At 38.2% G+C, this 22,919-nt stretch overlaps 1 protein-coding gene across 2 annotated transcripts in view; it reads right to left on the reverse strand.

The window, feature by feature from the left end:
• Window positions 1–223: 223 nt before the first annotated feature.
• The window catches only part of AKAP9 (A-kinase anchoring protein 9), a 219,170-nt gene continuing 196,474 nt past the window's right edge, over window positions 224–22,919 (reverse strand). For both annotated transcript variants that reach the window (XM_037741311.1, XM_037741312.1), the window contains 13 exons: window positions 20,865–21,009; window positions 17,148–17,367; window positions 14,947–15,097; window positions 12,473–13,141; window positions 12,035–12,243; window positions 11,617–11,722; window positions 9,984–10,166; window positions 8,481–8,681; window positions 7,344–7,576; window positions 5,320–5,405; window positions 3,655–3,784; window positions 2,359–2,498; window positions 224–778 (listed from right to left, as the gene is read on the reverse strand). In XM_037741311.1, the coding sequence (XP_037597239.1) occupies window positions 741–778; window positions 2,359–2,498; window positions 3,655–3,784; window positions 5,320–5,405; window positions 7,344–7,576; window positions 8,481–8,681; window positions 9,984–10,166; window positions 11,617–11,722; window positions 12,035–12,243; window positions 12,473–13,141; window positions 14,947–15,097; window positions 17,148–17,367; window positions 20,865–21,009 (2,511 nt within the window). In that variant the 3' untranslated portion in view covers window positions 224–740. The remainder of the gene's footprint in view (window positions 779–2,358; window positions 2,499–3,654; window positions 3,785–5,319; window positions 5,406–7,343; window positions 7,577–8,480; window positions 8,682–9,983; window positions 10,167–11,616; window positions 11,723–12,034; window positions 12,244–12,472; window positions 13,142–14,946; window positions 15,098–17,147; window positions 17,368–20,864; window positions 21,010–22,919) is intronic.

Raw genomic sequence — 22,919 nt, forward strand, 5'->3', positions numbered from 1 at the left:
CAAGAGCAAAACTCCGTCTCAAAAACAAAACAAAACAAAACAAAAAAAAAAACACTACGTAGATGTAAAGTTGACACACAGGCACATGGAAAACTTTAAACAGTATTAACTCTAAGATTAGGACAACTTTCTCTGAATCTCTCACTCCTGTGTATTTGACATAATGAGATGCTGTATACCAAGAACTATGGCTCAGTTAAAAATGAAGAAGGTTCAAATACAGTGTGGTGAAAATGGTGAAGTCATTTTTATTTCAGTACTTGACAAAATACCCCATAAAATTCAAAACTTCTACGTTATACAAAAATAGGTCTCTACAAGTGATATTATCTGTCTTCATCACCAGTAGAATATATTAGGCAGAAACATGTAACTTCAGTAGCCTTATAAGAAAAGTGCAGGACACCTCAAGCTACACATTCAGCAGTAATGTAATGCGTAAAAGTTTAATCTTTTCTTCACCCATTTGATAAATACACAAGGTTTATAATTTAATGTTTTAAATTAGCATTCCACAAATATACAGGTAATTCAATGATTATTGTGCATGAATACATACACAATGCTTATATATACAAATTCCAGTTTGTTTTCATGTGCTGGCAAGGGATTTGTATACAATCATAAGCTGTGTTCGTATTGGTCCCACCGAATATTCACAATACAAAAGCACAAAAGAACCACTGATTTACAAAAGGAAATCTGTTTTAAATCACTTCAATTAATGACGTTTCAAAAGATTATCTTCTAATGCCAGCATGAAAGTGAGTAGTTGAACCTATGAGAGAAAAACAGGAAATTCAAATGATTTCAAATTACAGTGCTACCTGTTATCAGACCCACTACAGTTCACACAAAGGGGATTACTATTATTCTCAATTTTTTTAAAGCCCTTTTTTTCCCCTTAAAATGTCTTCTTCATACTTAAACGGATTCCACCTGCCCCTCTACCCTCCAAACGGAGTCTTGGCTCTGTTGCCCAGGCTGGAATGCGGTGGTGTGATCTCGGCTCACTGCAACCTCTGCCTCCTGGGTTCAGGTGATTCTCCTGTTTCACTTTTCTGAGTAGCTGGGATTACAGGCACATACCACCATGCCTGGCTAAGTTTTGTATTTTTTGTAGAGACAGGGTTTCACTGTGTTGGCCAGGCTGGTCTTGAACTGGCTGGTCTCCAACTCCTGACCTTGTGATCTGCCTGCCTCAGCCTTCCTGCCGCGCCCAGCCCATAAACTTAAACTGATTTTTAAGAGATTTTGAATATATATTTAAAAGTCACCATGACTGGGCTCTATAGCAAGGTAGGTGAGACTAATGTTTAGAGTTTCTTTAATGTGCTCTCAAAGTTGAATGTTCTATACCTCATATATTTTTGAAAAGTCTTTTGGTCTTCAAAATCTGCATCTTGTGAAATTTGGGTGCTCAAAACAAGCCAAGGCAAACCAACCAACAAACCTCAGCTATGATAATAAAAGTTTCCTATTACTACAAGTTGCTTGGGTTAAACAAATGATTTCTTGAAGAGATACACTACTAAGTTAAAATAGTATGTTATCAGCCAATAGTTTGTGAGACTAGTAGGAAAAAAGGGTCTTTAATAAAAGTAAAAGCAAAATATAAAAGTTGACTTAGAGCACAATCACTTAAACTAAAATGATTCAAAGTCTCTGAATGAGGAGTGAAGTGAAGTGAGACAGGGAAAAGAGGTTTTCCTTCCCGGAACAGGGAATCCACCTTTATTTTAAAGTGTTCTTTGGTTTTGAACAAAGAAAAATAAAAGAATCTTTACAAAGTATTTTAAATGGAATAGTTTTTTGGATCATGCATAAAAGCACAATGTAGTAGTAGGGATGATGGCTACATTAAGTGCTTCAAGCAAGTGCTTCCTCCTTAACTCCACCTGATTCGCATGCCTTGCCGCTTTCTTTTTTTTTTTTTCTTCTTTGAGACAGGGTCTCGCTCTCCCACCCAGACTGGAGTGCTGTGGCACGGCCCCTTACCACTTTCTACCATGCACTACTTAGGAATACGTTCTCCAATTAGGCTCTGTAGACTTAGAGAACCTTGCACATTGGTGCTCATCATGCATTTTGTGTCATCAATCCACTGAATGAAGATAGTAGGAAGTTATTTCTGGGAGGAGTGGTATCTGGGGTAATAAATCATATCTTCACTTAAATTATTAAAAGTCAGTTTCTCTCTGCTGGTTACAAGAGTTTAAGCTTTGGCTAACTTGATAGCTCATTCATTAAAGTGGAAGCTTTGATTATCCTAATGATGAGTGTGAAGGAGTTTCAAAGAAAGGAGAGCTGTGGGTCTAGCACTGTAGTGCTGCCAAGATGTGGTTAAACTTAGAGCACCTGACTGTACAGTTCCAAGTCGTCTTTGCAGTGCCTCTAGCCGAGTGATATAATCTGTTAGGGCTCTGTCAGGATCATAATTCTGAAGCTGAGAACATGCTAAAGAACCAGGATTGAAATCAGCTGGAATGCCTGGGTACCTAAAGGATGAAAAATATGTACATAAATCAAGTTATCTAGAAATATGCATATTGAGTTACCAAACTGCCTCCACTCCCTCCCCACAAAAGGCACTTGTACACACATAATATATATACCCCAAGCTTCAGTTTCTGAGCTTGGGATGAGAAAGAACTCTTCGATGACTTCAATTATGCTACTAAGTCAACATAAGAATGTCCAATACAATGCTTGTGGCAAAGGTCTCAACAAATTGGGTATGTATAAATGCATCTTGTCAGGAAGATTGTAGAGCTTTTCATAATGGCCAAAGACTACTTTTCCCAGCATCTAACTGCTAAATAACACTTGATCAGGTTTGCTATACCCTTGGAAATCAGTTACAAATTCAAACACTGGTTTTTACATTGAGCCTTAGATTATGTAAAAAAAAATTTTTTTTTTTTTGAGATCAAGTCTCACTCTCAACTAGAGTGCAGTGGCACGGTCACAGCTCACTGCAACCTCCACTTTCCAGGTTCATGCAATTCTCCTGCCTCAGCCTCCCGAGTAGCTGGGGTAACAGGCACGTGGCACCATGCCCAGCTAATTTGTTTGTATTTTTAGTAGATACAGGGTTTCACCCCGTTGGTCAGGCTGGTCTTGAACATCTGACCTGAAGTGATGCACCTGCCTCAGCCTCCCAAAGTTCTGGGATTACAGGTGTGAGCCACTGCGCCCAGTCAGATTATGTAAATTACGTATGACAAAGATGTCTATCTCAATGCAAAGAAGTCAAAGCCCTAAAAATGTGCATTTTTCTCTGTTTTTTTTTTTTTTTTCTTTTTTTTGAGACGGAGTTTCGCTCTTGTTACCGAGGCTGGAGTGCAATGGCGCGATCTCGGCTCACCGCAACCTCCGTCTCCCAGGTTCAGGCAATTCTCCTGCCTCAGCCTCCTGAGTAGCTGGGATTACAGGCACGCGCCACCATGCCCAGCTAATTTTTTGTAGTATTAGTAGAGACGGGGTTTCACCATTTTGACCAGGATGGTCTTGATCTCTTGACCTTGTGATCCACCCGCCTCGGCCTCCCAAAGTGCTGGGATTACAGGTTTGAGCCACCGCGCCCGGCCTCATTTTTCTCTGTTAAATGTGAATACATTTAACTATTCCAGGCAGTTTATCTCAAATTCTTACCTATTTTGAAATGGTAAAGGGGACCTAACATAGTCCAGATCTGATCTTGAGCGATAGGTAGTATGTCTTGGTTCTCCATATAGCTCCAGCCCACCAGAAGAATGATAAAATGAGTCAGTCTTTTCTGCACCTAAAGTAACCCAAAATGTACCTTATAAGGAAAAAAAAAGTTCAAGCCCTTACAACATTTCTACATAATAAGTGCTCAAAAGACTATTATGCCACATTATAGCAACTCCTATTTATAGTCATTTTCTATTATTCTTGCTAAAGGAGAAACAGTACCAACAAAAACTTGGCTTTCAAATGTTATTTTGTTTACTTTTGAATATGAATATTTCTGATATCTGGAACTATGTCTCAAAGAAAATTATTTAGTTGGTATATTTTCTTTTTTAAAGACCTTAGGTATAAGCAGATGAGAGGTAAGGGGTGTCTGAGTGTGTGTGGTTTTGGGAAATGATGTGGACAAAAATATTAGAGTACTGTAACCATTCCATTCTGACTTGCAATCAAGATTTGCTAACTTTTACCACAACACAACTCATCATGGTACAAATTTCAGCTGTTTCAGTGTAACGATATTTTAAGTACTTTGTGTAGAGTACCAAATATACTTCCCCTTTCTCTTATGCTTAGCTCCTGGTAGAGGATGTAAAGGTGGTTTACTATGAATACACAGCACAGGGATGCTGTGTCTCTGTGCCTCTGTGTGCTCCCCAGATTCAGACTTCATCTTTATTGCCAGAAATGTTCAAGCCCTAGTTTGTTTCTACTTCTAGGTATAGAGTGAAGGAGTTTTAACTGTTACCATCACTATACAACTTATTGGTAAACTCAGAAACCTGTTTGAATATGGTTAAATTATGAAAACTTCATAATTCTTCCATAAGACTAACAGCAATCCTGTATTGAACCAGTGCCTTAAATGCAGTTATAAAGACTGTGGGCTCTGAAGTCAGATTGCTAGTTTTGGTCCTGGTTCCATCACTTCCCTACTGGCCATTCTGGGGAAAATGACATGTGTTTTCCATGCCTCAGTTTTTCATCTACAAAGTGAGAATAGTAACAATTGTACTTACATCATAGGATTGAGAGAATACATGAAAAGAACATGGCCTGGTACAGACTAAGTTCTCCATGAAAACCAGCTACTATTACCCTCTTTAAAACAGTGAAGTTCCCTAGTTTTGGTAGTTAAAAGGGCTTTGTCTTTGGAAAACATTGCTTCCAGAATTCATTATTTGGAAAGTATTACACATGCAGTAATTTAGGGCAGCAGTCCCCAACCTTTTTGGCACCAGGGACCTGTTTCATGGAAGACAATTTTTTCACAGACCCAGAGGTGCTGGAATGATTTCTGGATGAAACTGTTCCACCTCAGATCATCAGGCATTAGTTAGATTCTCATAAGAAGCATGCAACCTAGATCCCTCACATGTGCAGTTCACAATAGAGTTTGTGCTCCTATGAAAATCTAATGCCGTGGCTGATCTGACAGGAGGTGGAGCTCAGGCAGTAATGTGAGGTCACACGTGGCTCACCTGATGCTACGCGGCCTGGTTCCTAACAGGCCACAGACCAGTACGAGTCCATAGCCTGGGGCTTGGGGACCCCTGATTTAGAGAGTCATAAACATAAGAAAATACGCTATTTTGACTTCACCTTGGTTCAGTCCGAAGCCATCTCTGTTAATATTGATGGAACCAGAACCTGTGACTCGATGCCACCGTCGAACCAAAAATTTCATTCTAAAAAAAGATTCCAAGATAAAATTTCACAGCACATCTATAACGTAAATAGTATAAATATACACTTCCTAAAAAAAATCACATCATACATTTAAATATGAACATAGAACAAATGTCAAATTTCACGACTGCCTAATTAAACTGTGTCACTGCCCCCTGGTTGTGACAAAATCAACTGGGACAGAAGAACAGGAATTCAAGATCCCCTCATCCCCATCCCAAGAGGCATTAATGTTTCTTAAATTGTCAGCATCAGGTTCTGGCTTTAGGGATAAATGGGGTACAAGGATATGGAAGACAAAAGTAGATGGGAAAAAAGTAGATAGGCAAAGAAAGGGTGAGAAATAATGAAAAGAGATGAGTGAAGAATAAAGGCCAGATAAAATAGGAAGAGAACAAAAAGACCCTTAAATTGGCAATAAGAATGTGCTGGGAATGCTGCAAGGTGGGTGAGGCTCTTGTCCCTTTGATCAGGGACAAAAAATATTGGTTTCAAAAGGAATGGGAGTGTTAGCTTCATGAACCAGCCACCACAAGTTACTACCTGTGCCATCTTGGCCCAAGAAGCTTCTGGCGCACCAGTTTGATTTCCAGTCAGTTCTAAGGCTCTGTCTTAGGAGGGTCAAAATATGATAAACATATAATCTTGGACAAGAAAAAGTGAAACAGAGTGAAGTATGTCAATAACAACTTCTACATTGCTTTCATGAAGCCTCCCTAAATCCCTCTAATCAAAATTATTGGCTAACTCCTGTGACCTCCCATTTAGGCATCTTCTATGTTCCGTACATATTAGTCTTCCCCACTTTAGGTATTTAGGCAGGAATTACATATTTTTTCATCAATGCATCTACCAGCACTTACCCTGGTTTACTCTACAAGGTGAAGAAGGAAATGAAAGGTGAGAAAGAGTAAATGAAACCTGGGGACTACAACGTGTACTATCAGAAGCAAGGAGGGTCTGAGGCCCACAGTAAGATAAAACCCAAGCTCCTGTTTACGGATCCAGCATGAACGAGACTTGGGAGATTGGGCCGGCTGTCCAGGCTCTATCACTATGGGCTTTGTAACCTCTCCCTTCCTCAGTTTCCTCAAGTGTGAAATGAGATTCTGGACTAGGTGACCTCATACAGCTTCCAGTTAAAAACTGTCCCATATTTTTTAGAGGAAAATAAAGAAGGAAAAAAAGGATAAAACTCCTTAAAGAAGCATCAGATGTGACCTGACAAAAAGAGCTTTAAAAAGCAAAATTCCTTTAAGATTCTGTCTGCCTTCTAAAAGGGCAGGGATGCATGGAGGAGCCTCGGTGTTTGTATGCATATGACCAGGTCAGAAAACTATAGTGGGCTAGGCCCTCAAAGTAGTTAAGTCTTGGCTCCATGTCAATCACAGACAGAATGAATACCAGAGTTCTTAGCTTGGAACTACTAGAGAAAGGACAACAAAAGCACTAGAAAAATCCAATGCCCTAAAGGCTAACCTCTGACTTGAATGCAGTTAGGACAGAACTTTCCATATCTGGGCACCAAAAGTGGTTTATCTTAGCAATGAAGAAAATGACTGTATGGCAGCCTAAGAAGTAATTTGTCAAGCACATTTTTAAATGTGATGATCTTTTATTTACATGTGTGAGCTTCTTCATGAGCTTATTCAGACTGTTTTCTAAAAGGCAACCCTGACTGTACAGGCCAGCTCTGAGCTATCAGCTGCCTGCACGTAGGAAGGCCCTTTTCATAGTCTATACATACCCTACCAGTATTCCTGCTAAATGAATGAAAACCTAGGGAAAAAAAAAAAGCAGGCATGCTTCAGTGATGGCAAATACCTCCTACTATACAAATATAGAGTATAACCAGCAAAGAAAAGAGGGAGAATTAAAAAGAACTAATCCTTTTATAGAGTCTACTAATAAAATGTATTTTCCTTCAAGTAGTTTACCTGGAAATTGCAATGGATACTCTGACAGCCGATCGAAATCTGGTGAAGCCCTTTGGGCGACTGGTGATCACCTCTAGATCTGTGAAAGGTGGCTGCCCCCCCATCCGGGCAAGCAGGGCCAAGGTGGCATCTTCACATTCCTGGAACCCACCCAGTAACAGCAGCAGGTATTTCTTCTGGTAAATGAGAGCCTTTCGAAAACTTTCTGCCCTCAAGTATTTACCATAAATTCTCTATATTTAAAGAAGAGAAGAACATAAAGACATCAAAAAAACATTCAACCTACTCTCTAGGGGAAAATAACCTAGATTTTAATAATAATCATCATAAGTAGTAGTAGTAGTAGTAGTAGTAAAATAGCAGGTATCCTATCATTGTTTTCTACTTTATTAGCAAAGTTGAAATTTAAGATAAATTAACTAATTTTTACACTTTTGCCTCTTAGTCAATGGAGTGTGAATACTAATAATATAGTTAGGCTTTTTGTTTCTTTTGGATTTTAGCCCTTATTCATCATATTAATTGCAAATATTTTTGTCATCCCATTTTCATCTAAATTTTTTTTTTATTGTACAGAGATATTTCTATTAGGGTCACTAATCTAACTTTTTAAATGTTAATGCTTTCTATTCTTTCGAGTCATAAACTGGAACAAATGTTCCAAAAATTTTTCTTTTTGTTTGGAGTTTTATATTGACTGATTAGGCAGTTTTAACAACATTCATTATTAGTCACTAGAGAGGTTTTTCAGAGGTTTTTCACTAGAGAGGTTTTTCAGAGGGCTTACCATTTTAGAGTATGATGCTCTCACATTGACAAGTAGTAGAGCTTTTGTTACAAGTTGAAAAGATAACATTCTTTTGGTCTGTTAGGGAGGAAACCAGGGGAAGTGGAACCATGAGCTCAGGATGCTCGCACTGTGACCATAAACAGGTTAACCTGGTCCCAGTCCTGGGCATGCCTTTCCACAAACCTTCTGTGAACTATATTCATGACAAAGACTGAATAAAGAGACCTAGAGAAACAGCCTGAACACCACCTAAATTTTTTTAGTCTATTTAATTAAGGTCAGTGAGAGATGAAAGAAGGCAAAAACATAGAACCAGCTGTGATGTTAAGATGGGAGATGTCTCCTACCTTTAAAGTAACATGTTCAGAATCAGGGCTCAGAGATTGAAGTAAAGAGTCATTTCTTAGTTCAGCTTTCAGTTTGTACACTTCAGCCTCTGCCCTTTTCAAAGATTTCTGGAGAGTCAATTTTTCTCTATTCCATACTTCTTTTTCAGAGGCAATGATGGCTTCAATGTTGGCACCACCATTCAACGAAAACCTAGAAGACTGGAAAGACCACAGCCTACTTACGTAATTTTTAAGAACAAGTCTCTGAAGAAACGTCTGAGCTAAACATATTAAAGATATCTCCATGATGATACAGTCTCAACTTTCTAACCCCACCCAGACAAAGTTCAAAGCCAATCTCAACTGATATTATGCATATACACTAACTCTAAGTACATGGTCCTTTGCTAAGTACATTAGTTTTACAATTAAGTCCTTGTGAAAGCCTGGCCACAGAGAAGGTTTAGCAGATTAGCAGAGCTTTGAACTAAAAAAGTCAAGAGACTTAACAGACCATTTCAGTCCAAATTTTGAGCCCATGCCTGAAAGAGTGTACTGGAGAACTGGGAAAAAACAAGCCAGTATGTACATAATAAGTGGATTTCTATAAAAGGCACATAAATATGTAATCATGTATTTAACTGTACAGTTGTCTTACAGGTCTTTTCTTTTTCTTTTTTTTTTTTTGAGATGCAGTCTCACTCTGTCACCCAGACTGGAGTACAGTGGTGTGATCTTGGCTCACTGCAACCTACACCTCCCAGGTTCAAGTGATTCTTCTGCCTCAGCCTCCCAAGTATCTGGGATTACAGGCACACACCACCATGCCCAGCTAATTTTTGTATTTCTAGTAGAGACGGGGTTTTACCATGTTAGCCAGGATGGTCTTGACCTCCTGACCTTGTGATCTGCCTGCCTTGGCCTCCCAAAGTGCTGGGATTACAGGCGTGAGCCACCACGCCCGGTCACAGGTCTTTTCTATTTTTATATTGGGTGATTATGGAAACGAGCAATTAATTTTATACCTGTTTTTAAATGGAAAAAATTTAAGTAAATTCTCAGAGTATCAGGCTGAAAGACATAATTTAACAGCATCTTTTACTTGAATCATGAACACAATAACTGATAAGTAGCTGAAGAGAACAGTCAGGATCTACATTTGAACATCTCTAGTATCTGCTGTCGGTCCCCAGGTAGCAAGTATCTGGCTTTGGAGATAAATATAACTTGGTTTGACTATGACTTCAATTCAGTTTTCTCATGTATAAGGTGGATGTGGATTAGAGATTCTGAATGTATACAACCCAGAGGTTGTATACACCCAATGGTTTCCAATAAATAACAGTAACTAGTAATAATAGTAATATTATTATTGTCATCCCTATAAAATATTCTACAGATCCTACGAAGAATCAGGTATGTGATAGTTTTACATTAACAGAATTAAAACTTGAAACTAGATAGTAGAAATGGTAAGTATGTACTAATTCTCATATATGAAGATGCTAAAAATGGACATACATGATCTCTACCAGCTCCTGTCTGTTGATACCACCTGATCTGCTCTTCCAGCTTCATAACCACGTTCCTTAAGTCATTCTTCTCTTCAGTCAGTTGACTGATATGCCCTGTCAGTTCAGCATTTTGTCTCAGTAGTCTTTCAGTCAATGAGCCACAAGAAGCACTTGGGGACACCAAGCTGGGCTGGAAAAATAAAATGGTGTAAGGTCACTTAACCACAAATGGATGTGAACGCTGCATATAAAATGTGAACAGGCACTGAGAGCAACAGATTTCATGAACTCGTGCTTGAGTTGAGTCTTCAGTAATACGTAGATACTTACCAGGCAGAAAAGAGAAGGGAGGACTTATTAAGCAGAAGGCACAAAGGCTTGAATGACCGTGTATTGCTTTCAGGGTGTTGTAAGTTGCCTGGTAAGTCTAGATTGCTTTACTTTATGGATAACAGACCTATATGTAGGCAATGGAGTCATGAAAGGCTTGATGTAGAAGTATGACACAAAATTTACGTGTTGGAAAAATTCCTTTGGCAGTAATGTACAAAGCAGGGGAAATTAGGAAAGATATAGTTTGTGTCAGGTAGACTTATCAGGAAGCTGTTTCAACAGCCAGGTAAGAAATGCTCAAAGCCTGAATGGAGGCAATGACTAAGGGACAGAGAGTAAAGGGTGTGTGGGAGAGGTATTTAGAAAGTAAGAGGGACAGGACTTAGTGACTGTCTAGACTTGCAGGTAAGGGTGAAGGAAAGCGGTCTATGGGTGACTTCCAGCTTTCTAAACTGGATGATAGCATGACTAGAAATGTGGGTCTGGAGCACGAAGGAGAAAGGGAAGATGGTGTTCAGTTTGGAATGTGCCTGTGAGGGTCACTATGGGGTACATTTCCCCAAGGAAAAATGTCTAGTAACTAATTGAAAATATAAGCCGGGAACACAGGACAAAGGTCTAGACTAGAACCACAGTTCCTTAAAGATAAGCTCCATATGGGTGAGGTTTTAATTAGATTTGTTCATTGTATCTCCAGAACCTACCTGACACATAGCAAGTGTTCAATATACGTATTTGTTTAATAAATAAGTCTAGTGAGAGCTCAGACTGTTGGACTGTGTGAGCTTTCATAGTTACAGGTTATAGAAAAGAAAGAAGCAGGTAGGAAGAGGAACTACAAAGGCAGTTGATGAAAGAAGCAGAAGAAATGCCAGAATACCGACAAGACAGGCAAGGAAAGAGGGAGTTTTAAGAAAATAAAAGAGGTCAAAAGTATCAAATACTACCAAGAAGTCAAGAAAGGCTGAAAAGATTCACCAGATTAGTCAATTGTTTAGACACTGGTAGGAGTCTAGGGGTGTTTCATGGAGCAGGGAGGGTAGAAGCCCAATCACTCTTTCGGGAAGCTTGTCTCAATACACTAAAAGGTCAACATAATTATTCAATAACAATAATGAAAGCTAATTTCCCCTCTAAGCTTTTTCTTCTCTTGGGGGAAAGCAAGCATTATTATTCATATTTAAAATAAATAGATACAATTGAAACTATAAAAAGTATAAAGAATATACTGCAAGTTTCAAATGATTCACAGTTTCTATTAAATCTTTGCTCTCAATGCTTTAAAAATAACTTTAAAGAAGTATTACCTCTTCACCTTGCTGGCCAGTTAATTTCTGTAGTTGTAAAATAATTTCATCAATATTTTCCTGAACCCAAATGAAATCTTCATCATCTGCTGTTTCAAACTGTAGTCTTCAAGAAAAAGACAAAAAGTCAAAACATACTTTCTCAATTGGGGGTGTTTACTACCACAAACATTACAGAGCAGGCGACATTCTGCTTCACCTATCACGTCTCCCTTATTCCATGCTCTCCTCCCAGGGTCAAAGTGTTAGATAGTTGTTTTCAGATATATAAGTTCTGTTAAAGAATATCACCTCCTAATGTAAACATGCATTACCTTTAAAATTTCAATTTCCCACCCTTGGCTAGCTGTCAGGGAGTCATGGGGTCTGCCCAGCCTAGGAACACTACTTTCCCAAAGATCAGGCAGAAAAGTCTAACCTCATAGAGGCTTTCTGGGCTAGAACCTGTAGTTTTGAAGCTACACATTGAAGCTTTCCTCTGATCATTTCTAATTCATGATCACAGCCAGTTCTTCCTCCATTCATTTCAACCAATTTAGGGTAGTTTGATTCCTTTGTTTCTCCTTCTATTTTCTGTTGAAGAACCCAATTTCTAGTTCGATCACTGGTTAAGCTCCATGTGGCTGACTGGCAATTTTGGACAGAATAAGAAAACAATAATTATAAGTGAACAACATATCTCAGTCTTTCTTAAGGGAACATAATTATTGCTTATATCCAATAAACTTCTATAGATTTCATTTTAAAATGATTTACATATAGCTGTTTAAGTAATTTAATTCAATATCAAAATTTAATGATCAAAGGGCTACAGTACTTTATTTAAAAAATATCTAAAAAGAAACTGTCACTTTACCTCATTAAGATTCTGATACAGAATTCTTCTACTTTCTCGTTTTTCTTCTCTTTCTAGTTCTTGCTTCTGGAATTCCTGCATGATTCCTTGTAGTCGCTTTCCTTCAAGGTCCAACTTATAAACTTGTTGTCTTTTCTCTTCCAGTTGGCGCTGAAGATCTTCCACTTTGGACTGGAGCTCATGCATTTTTTTCTGTCCCTCAGTGTTGGCCTCTTGCTCTGTCTGCAGTGTTTTCCTATGAACCTGCCTATCTTTTTCCATTTGCTGTCGTGTTTGCAATGAATCCAGTTTATATTTTTCGGTCTCATTTAACAATTCTACTATGCGACTGTGCTTTTCCTCTAGCTGTTTCTGCAGCTCTTTCAATAGGTCCTCCGAGGGCAAGGATGGCCGAGGCTGCCCAGTACTATCATTGTTCTGCAGCTGTGCATGCAGTTCCCGCTCCTTATCCAGGGTACTACTCATTTCCCGAATTCGAACTTTCTCAGATTCAAGAAGCACTTGAAGCTCTAAGTTTCGACCTTGTTCTTCAGACAACTGGGCATCATATAGCATTCTCTGTGATTCTATTTTTTGCTGGGATTCGTTCAGTAGTTGTTTCTGTTGTTCCAAAAGTAGATTTAGCTGAAGATTCTTTTGTTTCTGACTCTCAAGTGAAAACTTCAGATCCTGGTACAAGAAAATCAAATTTAAGAACTTATGTTAATATCATTAAAAGTACTTACTCAGGAGCAGTGACTTATGCCTGTAATCCCAGCACTTTGGGAGGCTGAGGTGGGCGGATCACCTGGGGTCAAGAGTTTAAGACCAGCCTGGCCAACATAGTGAAACCCATTTCTACTAAAAATACAAAAAATTAGCTATGCGCAGTGGTGCACACCTGTAGTACCAGCTATGTGGGAGGCTTAGGGAGGAAAATTGCTTGAACCTGGGAGGTGGAGGTTGCAGTGAGCCGAGGTTGCACCACTGCCCTCCAGTATGGGTGACAGAGTGAGACTTCAACTTAAAAAACAAAACAAAACAAACTTTTTAAGTTTACAACCATGCCTTTATTAAAACTATGTTGGTATGATTCGTATTAGAAAATAAAACTGATTATTTAGTTTGTTAACTTAAATGCTCAGTAGTGCATAATCAGGAAATATAAACAAAAGAAGGGTAAGATAATACTTTTCTCAAAAAATCTTAATCTCACTAAGTAATATGAAACAGGGTACATTTCTTATAAGAATAATAACCTTTAAAAATATAACTGTTCTGTCTGGGCACGGTGGCTCATGCCTGTAATCCCAGCACTTTGGGAGGCTGAGGTGGGAGGATCATGAGGTCAGGAGATGGGAGACCATCCTGGCCAACATGGTGAAACCCTGTCTCTACTAAGAATACAAAAATTACCAGGCATGGTGGTGTGCACCTGTATCCCAGCTGCCCAGGAGGCTAAGATAGGAGAATCACTTGAACCCAGAGGCAAAGGTTATAGTGAGCTGAGATTGCACCATTGTACTCCAGCCTGGGTGACAGAGGAAGACTCCATCTCAGGGGAAAAAAAACCAAAACTGTTCCTGGAGAGCTTATATTTTGATAAGATTCCTGTGCACATTAATAAATTTGTATAGAATAATATAAATGTGGCTGATATAACGTGATAGGAGTTGTGAAAAGCCTTGGTTTTGCAGTTTCACATGCTAAAAATAATAGGGCTTATAAGGAAAGCAAGATTAGGGGCAAATAAAATATACATAAATTTTTCATGGTTAAAAAATTGTAACTGGTACCTCGGGAGATATCATATCCCTACTGGGCAGAGTTCTCTCTGCCTGGAGGCTACCGCAGTGGACATTAAACATAAAAAATAGGGCAAAAATGCCAGCAACCTATTGTTTTTCAGCACAGAGTTAGTGGGAATTAGGATTATGTAGCTAGAAGAGCTCTGAGCTAGTGAGACAACTCCGTCTCTATTAAAAGCATATAATGCATGCAGTAGTACAGCCTGCCTCGATTTGAGTGCCTTGCAAAGCAGGAGTGTGTCTCTTTGAAAAGGACCAATGTTCACTTTAAATGTTCTTAGAGTACAGCAGTGAGGACTACAGAAAAGTATCCCTGTTCCCCTTCCCTAGGAGAAAACAGGAACCAAAACTACCTCTGTATTAAACTGACAGGATTGCCATATTTATCAAACTGAGTGCACCAATTCACATGCCCAAAACATGTTGCAGCAGAGCAATCTATGTGCATCCTTCGATGTAGCAAAATAAAACAAAACAAAAAAACAATCACACCATTAGCATTTCCTCATAAATGCTGGGATCTAAATACAGTTTAGATAACATTATGTAGTATTCAACGCATAGTGAACAACTTACCATATCTTATTAATAAGTCTAAGGTTGACATTTTAGATGGAGGAAAGTCTCAAGACTCTCTTCTATCATTCTGGATTTTCCAGAGACATTTAAAGATAAAGATAACAGTACCTCAAGTTCCTCTTTATCCCGTTCTTCACTGCGTCCCAACTTGGCTTTCTCTTTCTCCAAAGCCCATTGGAGCTCTCTTGATTTTTTCTGTTCACTTGCTAATGTATCATTAAGCAAATGTACTTCATCTGTTTTATCTTTAACTTCCAACCTAAGGCAGGGAGACAAATGAACTTCCATTTAGCTATGTTGACCAAGCACATAACGAGACAGGAACAACAGCTTCCATTGAAAAGTTGAGGGATATAATAAACTAGCTAACAGGAAAATATAAACCATTACAGATTCTTGACAGGGATTCATTTCAAATTAACTGTTTCTTTTTTTTTTTGAGATGGAGTCTCACTCTGTTGCCAGGCTGGAGTGCAGCCTACCGAGTAGCTGGGACTACAAGTGCGCTTCCATGCCCAGCTAATTTTTGTATTTTTAGTAGAGACAGGGTTTCACCATGTTGGCCACGACAGTCTCAATCTCTTGACCTTGTGATCCGCCCAATTCAGCTTCTCAAAGTTGAGACTACAGGAATGAGCCACCGTGCCTGGCCCTCTTTTATTTTATTTTATTTTATTTTTGAGATGGAGTTTTCCTCTTGTTGTCCAGGATCCACCCACATTGGCCTCCCAAAGTACTGGTATTATAGGCATGAGTCACCACACCTGGTCTCAAATTAACTGTTTCTAGTAGTACAATTATTAGTTACTATTTACCATTGCAAACAGCTATACAATTTATTGGTACAAAATAATATTAATAAAAAATTTGGCTGGGCGTGGTGGCTCACACCTGTAATCCCAGAACTTTGGGAGGCTGAGGTGGGTGGATCACCTGAAGTCAGGAGTTTGAGACCAGCTTGACCAAAATGGTGAAACTCCATCTCTACTAAAAATACAAAAATTGGCTGGGCGCGGAGGCTCACGCCTGTAATCCCAGCACTTTGGGAGGCCAATGCAGGTGGATCACTTGAGGTCAGGAGTTCGAAACCAGCCTGTCCAACATGGCGAAACCCTGTCTCTACTAAAAATACAAAATTAGCTGGGCATGGTGGTGCATGCCTGTAATCCCAGTGAGGCAGGAAAATCACTTGAACCTGGGAGGCGGAGGTTGTCGTGAGCCAAGATTGTGCCACTGCACTCCAGCCTGGGCAACAACAGCAAAACTCCATCTCAAAAAAAAAAAAAAAAAGAAAAAGGAAAAAGAAAAAAATACAAAAATTAGCTGGGCATGGTGGCAGGCACCTATAATCTCAGCTATTCAGGAGGCTGAGGCAGGAGAAATTCTTGAACCTTGCTGGCAGAGGTTGCAGTGACCCAATATCATGCCATTGCATTCCAGCTGGGCAACAGGGTAAGACTCTATCTCAAAAACAATAAAAAATAAATAAATTTAAAAAAAATTTTGTCTTTTGTTGAACATGGGAATCATCATGTCTCCTTATGTGTGAAGCTAATGTTCAATATAAAAATGACTAGTTGTGGCTGGGCACGGTGGCTCACGCCTGTAATCCCAGCACTTTGGGAGGCCAAGGCAGGTGGATCACGAGGTCAAGAGATCGACACCATCCTGGCCAACATAATGAAACCCGGTCTCTGCTAAAATATAAAAATTAGCTGGGCGTGGTGGTGCACGTCTATAGTCCCAGCTACTCGGGAGGCTGAGGCAGGAGAACTGCTTGAACCTGGGAGGTGGAGGTTGCAGTGAGCCAAGATCGAGCCACTGTACTCCAGCCTGGTGCCTGGCAACAGAGCAAGACTCTGTCTCAAAAAAAAAAAAAAAAAAAAAAAAAATCACTAGTTGTAATGTGTCTTTGACAAGAGAATAGCTCAGTATTTATACCAACAAATATATCCATTTAACAAGCACTGTCTCTTCAAACATTTTGCATATTTTAGCTTATTAAATCATGAATCCTACTGAGTTCACAAATGTCACTTCAAATTGGTTGGTGGTAAAATAAAGGTCAAAGTCAAAATTATATCTCATACAAGTCTCACAGAACTGAAGTCGCAGTAGAGAATATGCTATAATCATGATCATAAGTTCATCATTTGGAAAAATTTAGTTTTTTTCTATTACAGTTTTTCATAAAAAACCAGTTGCATTTAAATAGCATGCATGTTATATTTTTCTATATATGCACAGTGTTTATGACAAAATTACTCCAATTCCTTGTAACATGTTTATAATAAGAAAGCCTAGCACACCTGAAAGCCTCTAATTCCTTTAGGTGTTTATGCTGTGCCTTGAGTGTTGTTTCTAGTTCCAATTTAGTTTGTGCAAGCTCACTCTTCAGTTCAGCAACCATCATTTTCTCAGAACTCAGCTGCTCCTGCAGTTCTGTTGCTCTGTCTTTCACACTGCTGAGTTCCACTTGCATTTCCAGCATTTGAGACTGCTTCTGCTGTATATTATATTCCAAGAGTTCTACATAGAACATGATTAATATTTAAAATATAATCAAGCAACTCATATTTTGCTTATAAATACTTGTTGATAAGAACTGATTTGTAGTTTAGGAGATTACTTCAAAGCAAACATGAAAAATTACAGTTCCAAGAGTTGGTAATGCAGTCCAGGATCAGTGGCTCATAGCTGTAATCCCAGCACTTTGGGAGGCTGAGGTGGGAGGGAGGTCTGCTTAAGGACAGGAGTTCATGACTAGCCTGGGTAACATGGTGAAACCCTGTCTCTACTAACAATACAAAAATTAGCTGGGAGTGCTGGCATGTGACTATAGTCCCATCTACTCAGGGGGCTGAGGTGGAAGGACTGCTTGAGCCCGGGAGGTAGAGGTTGCAATGAGCTGAGACCATGCCACTGCATTCCAGCCTTGGTGACAGAGTGAGACCCTGTCTCAAAAAGACAAAAAGAGTTGTTAATAAATTTCAGGCATGTTTTCCTCAGAATGCTAGTGGCCAAGATTTCAGAACTATAAATGTATAAGGGTGAAAGCTTAACAGAATACATTAATGAATGCAGACTTAAAAAAAACCTTTAAATGGAACTCATATTTGTTCATTCAGAATTTTAACAATGTATATTAAAAAATTCCAAAGATTTCTGATAGTCACACAAAGTACTTGCAGGAGTTACCCAAGTAACTGACTATAATGATGAGCACTGCTTATATATTTTGTTCATCACTCCTTTGCAGATAGTCCCTGGGAACTTTACTATAATATAACTCTGTTCCCAGAAGTGGGAAATCCAAACCCCACTTTGGATACTGTCCTTTTTTCCATCAAAAGCCAACCAAACCCTTGCTACATGTTTGTTACAATAAAAACAAACTGAAAATTTTAAATGCCTAAGTAAGTTAAATGAAAAAAAGCATGTTATAAAATATGTATCAGGATCCTCTTTTTATGAAAAATATAAACTATATACACATGCACATTGAAAAGGTCTGGAGACATATTTACCCACCTGTTTGGTAGTCATTAATTTAGGATTTAGGTGATTTAAGGGATGGTTTTCACCCTATTCTCTTCCGTATTCTACCATAAATACGTAATACTATACTACTCTAATGAGAAAAGGATTTTTAACTTAAAAACGTACTATCAAAGTTCAACAATTCACATTACAATTTATATTAATAATGTTAGGAGACGGAAATAATATTAGCTTTAGATGATAATAAATCATGCTTAATTTAGGCTTCTAAAACTTTAAAGGTAAAGATTTACAAAAATGTGAATGTGTGACATTAATTAAGCTTTCAATGGCGTTCTATTTAACCTAAAAAAAACACAAAAAACAAAAAACAGTATTAATCAGTCCCTAAAAGGCATCTTCAATTAAGTATATCGAAAGTGATATGTGTGTTATCTCATTATGACTCTTTTTTCTGAAGTAATTTTAACCCGCTTTGGTCTTTTTTTTCTTCTTAAACTCAGTGATAAGAATGGTTCAGCCCTTTTTTTTTTTTTTGAGACGGAGTCTCTACCTGTCACCCAGGTTGGAGTGCAATGGTACGATCCCAGCTCACTGTAACCTCTGCTTCCTGGGTTCAAATGATTCTCCTGCCTCAGCCTCCCAGGTAGCCACAGGTGTGTACCACCATGCTCAGCTAATTTTTGTAGTTTTAGTAGAGACGGGGTTTCACCATGTTGTCCAGGCTGGTCTCGAACTCCTCACCTTGTGATCCGCCTGCCTTGGCCTCCAAAAATAATGGGATTACAGGCGTGAGCCACTGCCCCTGGACTGCTTCAGCTTTTTAATGATCAATATGAGACTATGCTGTGACTTCTGTGCAAAAGGATACATGTTTCTACCATTATATTAAAAAAAAATTCCTAAACACACAGGCATATGTCCTCAGTGGATATGATGAAAATTAGATTTCACTTTACTTTCTAATGATTTCCATCTGTAGCTCAATTTAAAAGACCAGATATTCTTATCAAAAAGTACCTAAACAAGCAAATCACAAAAACAAAAATTCAACTAGCGAATTACCACGTGAAAAAAGGACTAAACACTTCAGGAATTAGAGAAAAGCCAATTAAAACCACAGTAAGAAGCTACGGCACACCCAGCAGATTGCAACAGAAGCCTGACTATACCAGCTGTTGGCAAAGATGTGACGCAACACAACTCTCATATAACTGCTAGTGAAAATATAAATTAAAATGACCATGTAGGAAAATCGTTTGACGTCATCTAATAAATTTGAAGATATGCATCCCATGACCCAGCAAGTCTACTCTTAGTTATATACTCAGAAGATGCATGCACATATGTAGCAGAAACACCATACAACAATGTTGATAATAGCACTGATAGCTAAAAGTTAAAAAGTGGAAACAACCCAAATGCTCCATCATATTAGTAGAATGGATACATTTTGGAATACCAACACAGGGAACTCTACAGAGTAACAAGAATGAATGAACTAGAGATAAATGCAGGAAGTTGGAAGAATGTTACAGAGAGGTGAAAGAAACAAGATAAAAAAATACGTGCAAATTAATAAAGCTCAAAAACAGAAAAAACTTTAAACTTACATGTTTTAGGAATATATAAACAGATAGTAAAACTAAAGAAAAATCAGAATAATGGTTACCTCTAAGTTGCTTAGAGGAGCATGTGCTTGGGAGAAGGGGCTTTTGGGATACTGGCTATATTCACACAGGCGATGTTACCATAGATAACTCATTTAATAATTTGTCATACTGCATATTTGCAATTTGTAATTTTCTGTTTGTATTTTACATCTCACAGTTTTTTTTTTAAAGGATTAAAAAATAATTAGTTACATGCATTGTAGATATTCCTCTAAAGAGTATTTTCTGTTATATGACTGGAAAGACTGTTTTCTTAACATATAGCTCTAAAATAAAGAAAGAAAATGAATCCAATGGGCTTAAACTGCTGAGGGGAATGGCAGTTTATTTTAAAGTCAACATAGCTGTTTAAAATCAATTTAACAGTCCTCTAACCCCTCAAGTAATTAATATAGATTGTATCCTTCATATTATGAGAATAAGAAGAAAATGTGACCAAGAAAATGTGTTTTAACTTAATAATAATAGAAAGAAAACAAAGTGAATTCCTTTTTTTTTTTTTTTTTTTTTTTGAGACGGAGTTTCACTCTTGTTACCCAGGCTAGAGTGCAATGGCGCGATCTCGGCTCACCGCAACCTCCGCCTCCCGGGTTCAGGCAATTCTCCTGCCTCAGCCTCCTGAGAAGCTGGGATTACAGGCACGCACCACCATGCCCAGCTAATTTTTTGTATTTTTAGTAGAGACGGGGTTTCACCATGTTGACCAGGATGGTCTCGATCTCTTGACCTCGTGATCCACCCGCCTCGGCCTCCCAAAGTGCTGGCATTACAGGCTTGAGCCACCGCGCCCGGCCACAAAGTGAATTCTTTTCACCTATTTGTGTAACATCATGAGCTTGTCATACAACATACCTTGGCTTGGTTTCTCATTCTCTTGTTCTCTTTTCAGAGTAATTTTCCTACCATTTATCTGTGCATGCAGTGCCTGAATTTCAGATAACAAACTCCTTCTATCTGCTTTCTGCAGGCATTCCATAGCTGCTTGATATTCAACACCCTGTAACAAAGAAAGGTAAAAATCAAGTGAAAAGAGATGTAAAGGCAATAAAATTAACAACCAAGAAATTTGAAGAATAATGAATGAAACACACATACTAAAAGTATCTTTTTAAAAATTTTTTTCTTGTTTTTCCTTTCTAAAATGCTTCTTTACCTCTAAATACTAAAGTGTATTTCCTTAAAACAAGAACATTCTTTTACATAACTACAATTAGGAAAAGTAGAAGTAACATTACTACAATACTATTATGTGATATACAGAGCCTATTCCAATTTTGTGAAATGTCCTTCATAGCAAAAAGAAAAAAAAGTGATATTCATAAGTCTTTCATTGTCTTTCATGACCTTGAATTTTGGAAGACTACAGGCTATTTTGTTGTATGTGCCTCAATTTAAAAAAACTTTTAATTTTTGTATTAATTTAAGCTAAAGTTCCCATGTACCCTTTAGCCAGCTTTTCCCAATGATACCATCTTGTATTACCATAGCATATTATCAAAACCAGGAAACTGACATTAGTATAATACTAAACTATAGGGCTTATTCAGATTTCATTAGTTTTCACATGCAGTTTCATTTGCTTGGTGTATAGTACTACAAAATTTGATCACATGTACACCACTACCATCAGGGTACAGACTCTTTTATCACCACAAAGAAACTCCTTTGTATAGTCATACCCTATCTCTAACCCTAAACCCTGTCAACCACTGATCTGTTCTCTATTACTATAATTTTGTCATTTCAAGAGCATTATATAGCATATAAGGGCATTATATAGCAGGCATCAATAGTTTGTTTCTTTTTAATTGCTGAGTAATATTTCATTGTATGGATGTACCATAGTTTGTTCATCTATTTCCCCATCAAAGGACATTTAGGATGTTTCCACTTTTTGGCTATTGCCCTACCATTTTACATTCCTACCAGCAATGTATGAGACAGTTTTTCTTCATCTTCATCAGTACTTGGTGTCATTATTTTTTATTTTGATAGAGGTAGTGTTTTCAATTTGTTTTGGTCTGATACTTCCCCAAGAGTAGACTCTGAATATTCATTTGACAGAAATACTATAGAAGTGGCACTGTGCCTTTCATATTAGGAACTGTATGATGTCTGTTCCATTAATGGTACTAGTAATTCTGATCACTTGGTTAAGGTGGTATCTGCAAGGTTTCTCCACTATGAAGTTACTGCTTTTCCCTTTGTAATTAAAGAAGATTTTCTGGGGATTTACTTTGAAACTATGTAAATATATTTTCTTATCAAACCTTTTTACACTAGTTTTAGCACCAGTTGATAACTATTGCCTGAATAGATCATTCTTATAGTGTTTAATAAAGGGTGATTTCCTAATTTCATTGTTCCTTCTACATTTACTAGCTGTCATTCCATGGTAATACTATTTATTTATTTATATCAGTATGGTCTCATGAATTCTTATTTCACTCTTTGGCTTATAATTTGTCAATGTCATTTAGTATGATGTTTAAACTTTTCTACAAATTGGCCAGTTGGAGCTCCTTCAAGCTGGCTTCTGTGACCTTTTGACATGTTCCCTTCATTCTTTGAACAATTCCTTACTTGCCCCCAAAACAAGATGTTCCAGGCTCACCTTGTACTTCCCTTAATCCACCCCGAGAATCACCAGTTCCACCAGAAGTCTTAGTTCTTTTCAATGGAGAATATACTTGAAAAACAAGATCTGGGTGCTAAGTATTATGAGTAGATTTTTAACTACTGATTTGATTCTGCTATATAATAGGTCTTTGCAGTTTTCCATTTCCTTTTTTTTTGAGACAGAGTTTCGCTCGTTACCCAGGCTGGAGTGCAATGGCGCGATTTCGGCTCACCGCAACCTCCGCCTCCTGGGTTCAGGCAATTCTCCTGCCTCAGCCTCCTGAGTAG

The sequence above is a fragment of the Cebus imitator genome, unplaced genomic scaffold (genome assembly GCF_001604975.1).
Source record: "Cebus imitator isolate Cc_AM_T3 unplaced genomic scaffold, Cebus_imitator-1.0 Scaffold98, whole genome shotgun sequence".
NCBI classification, from domain to species: Eukaryota; Metazoa; Chordata; class Mammalia; order Primates; family Cebidae; genus Cebus; species Cebus imitator.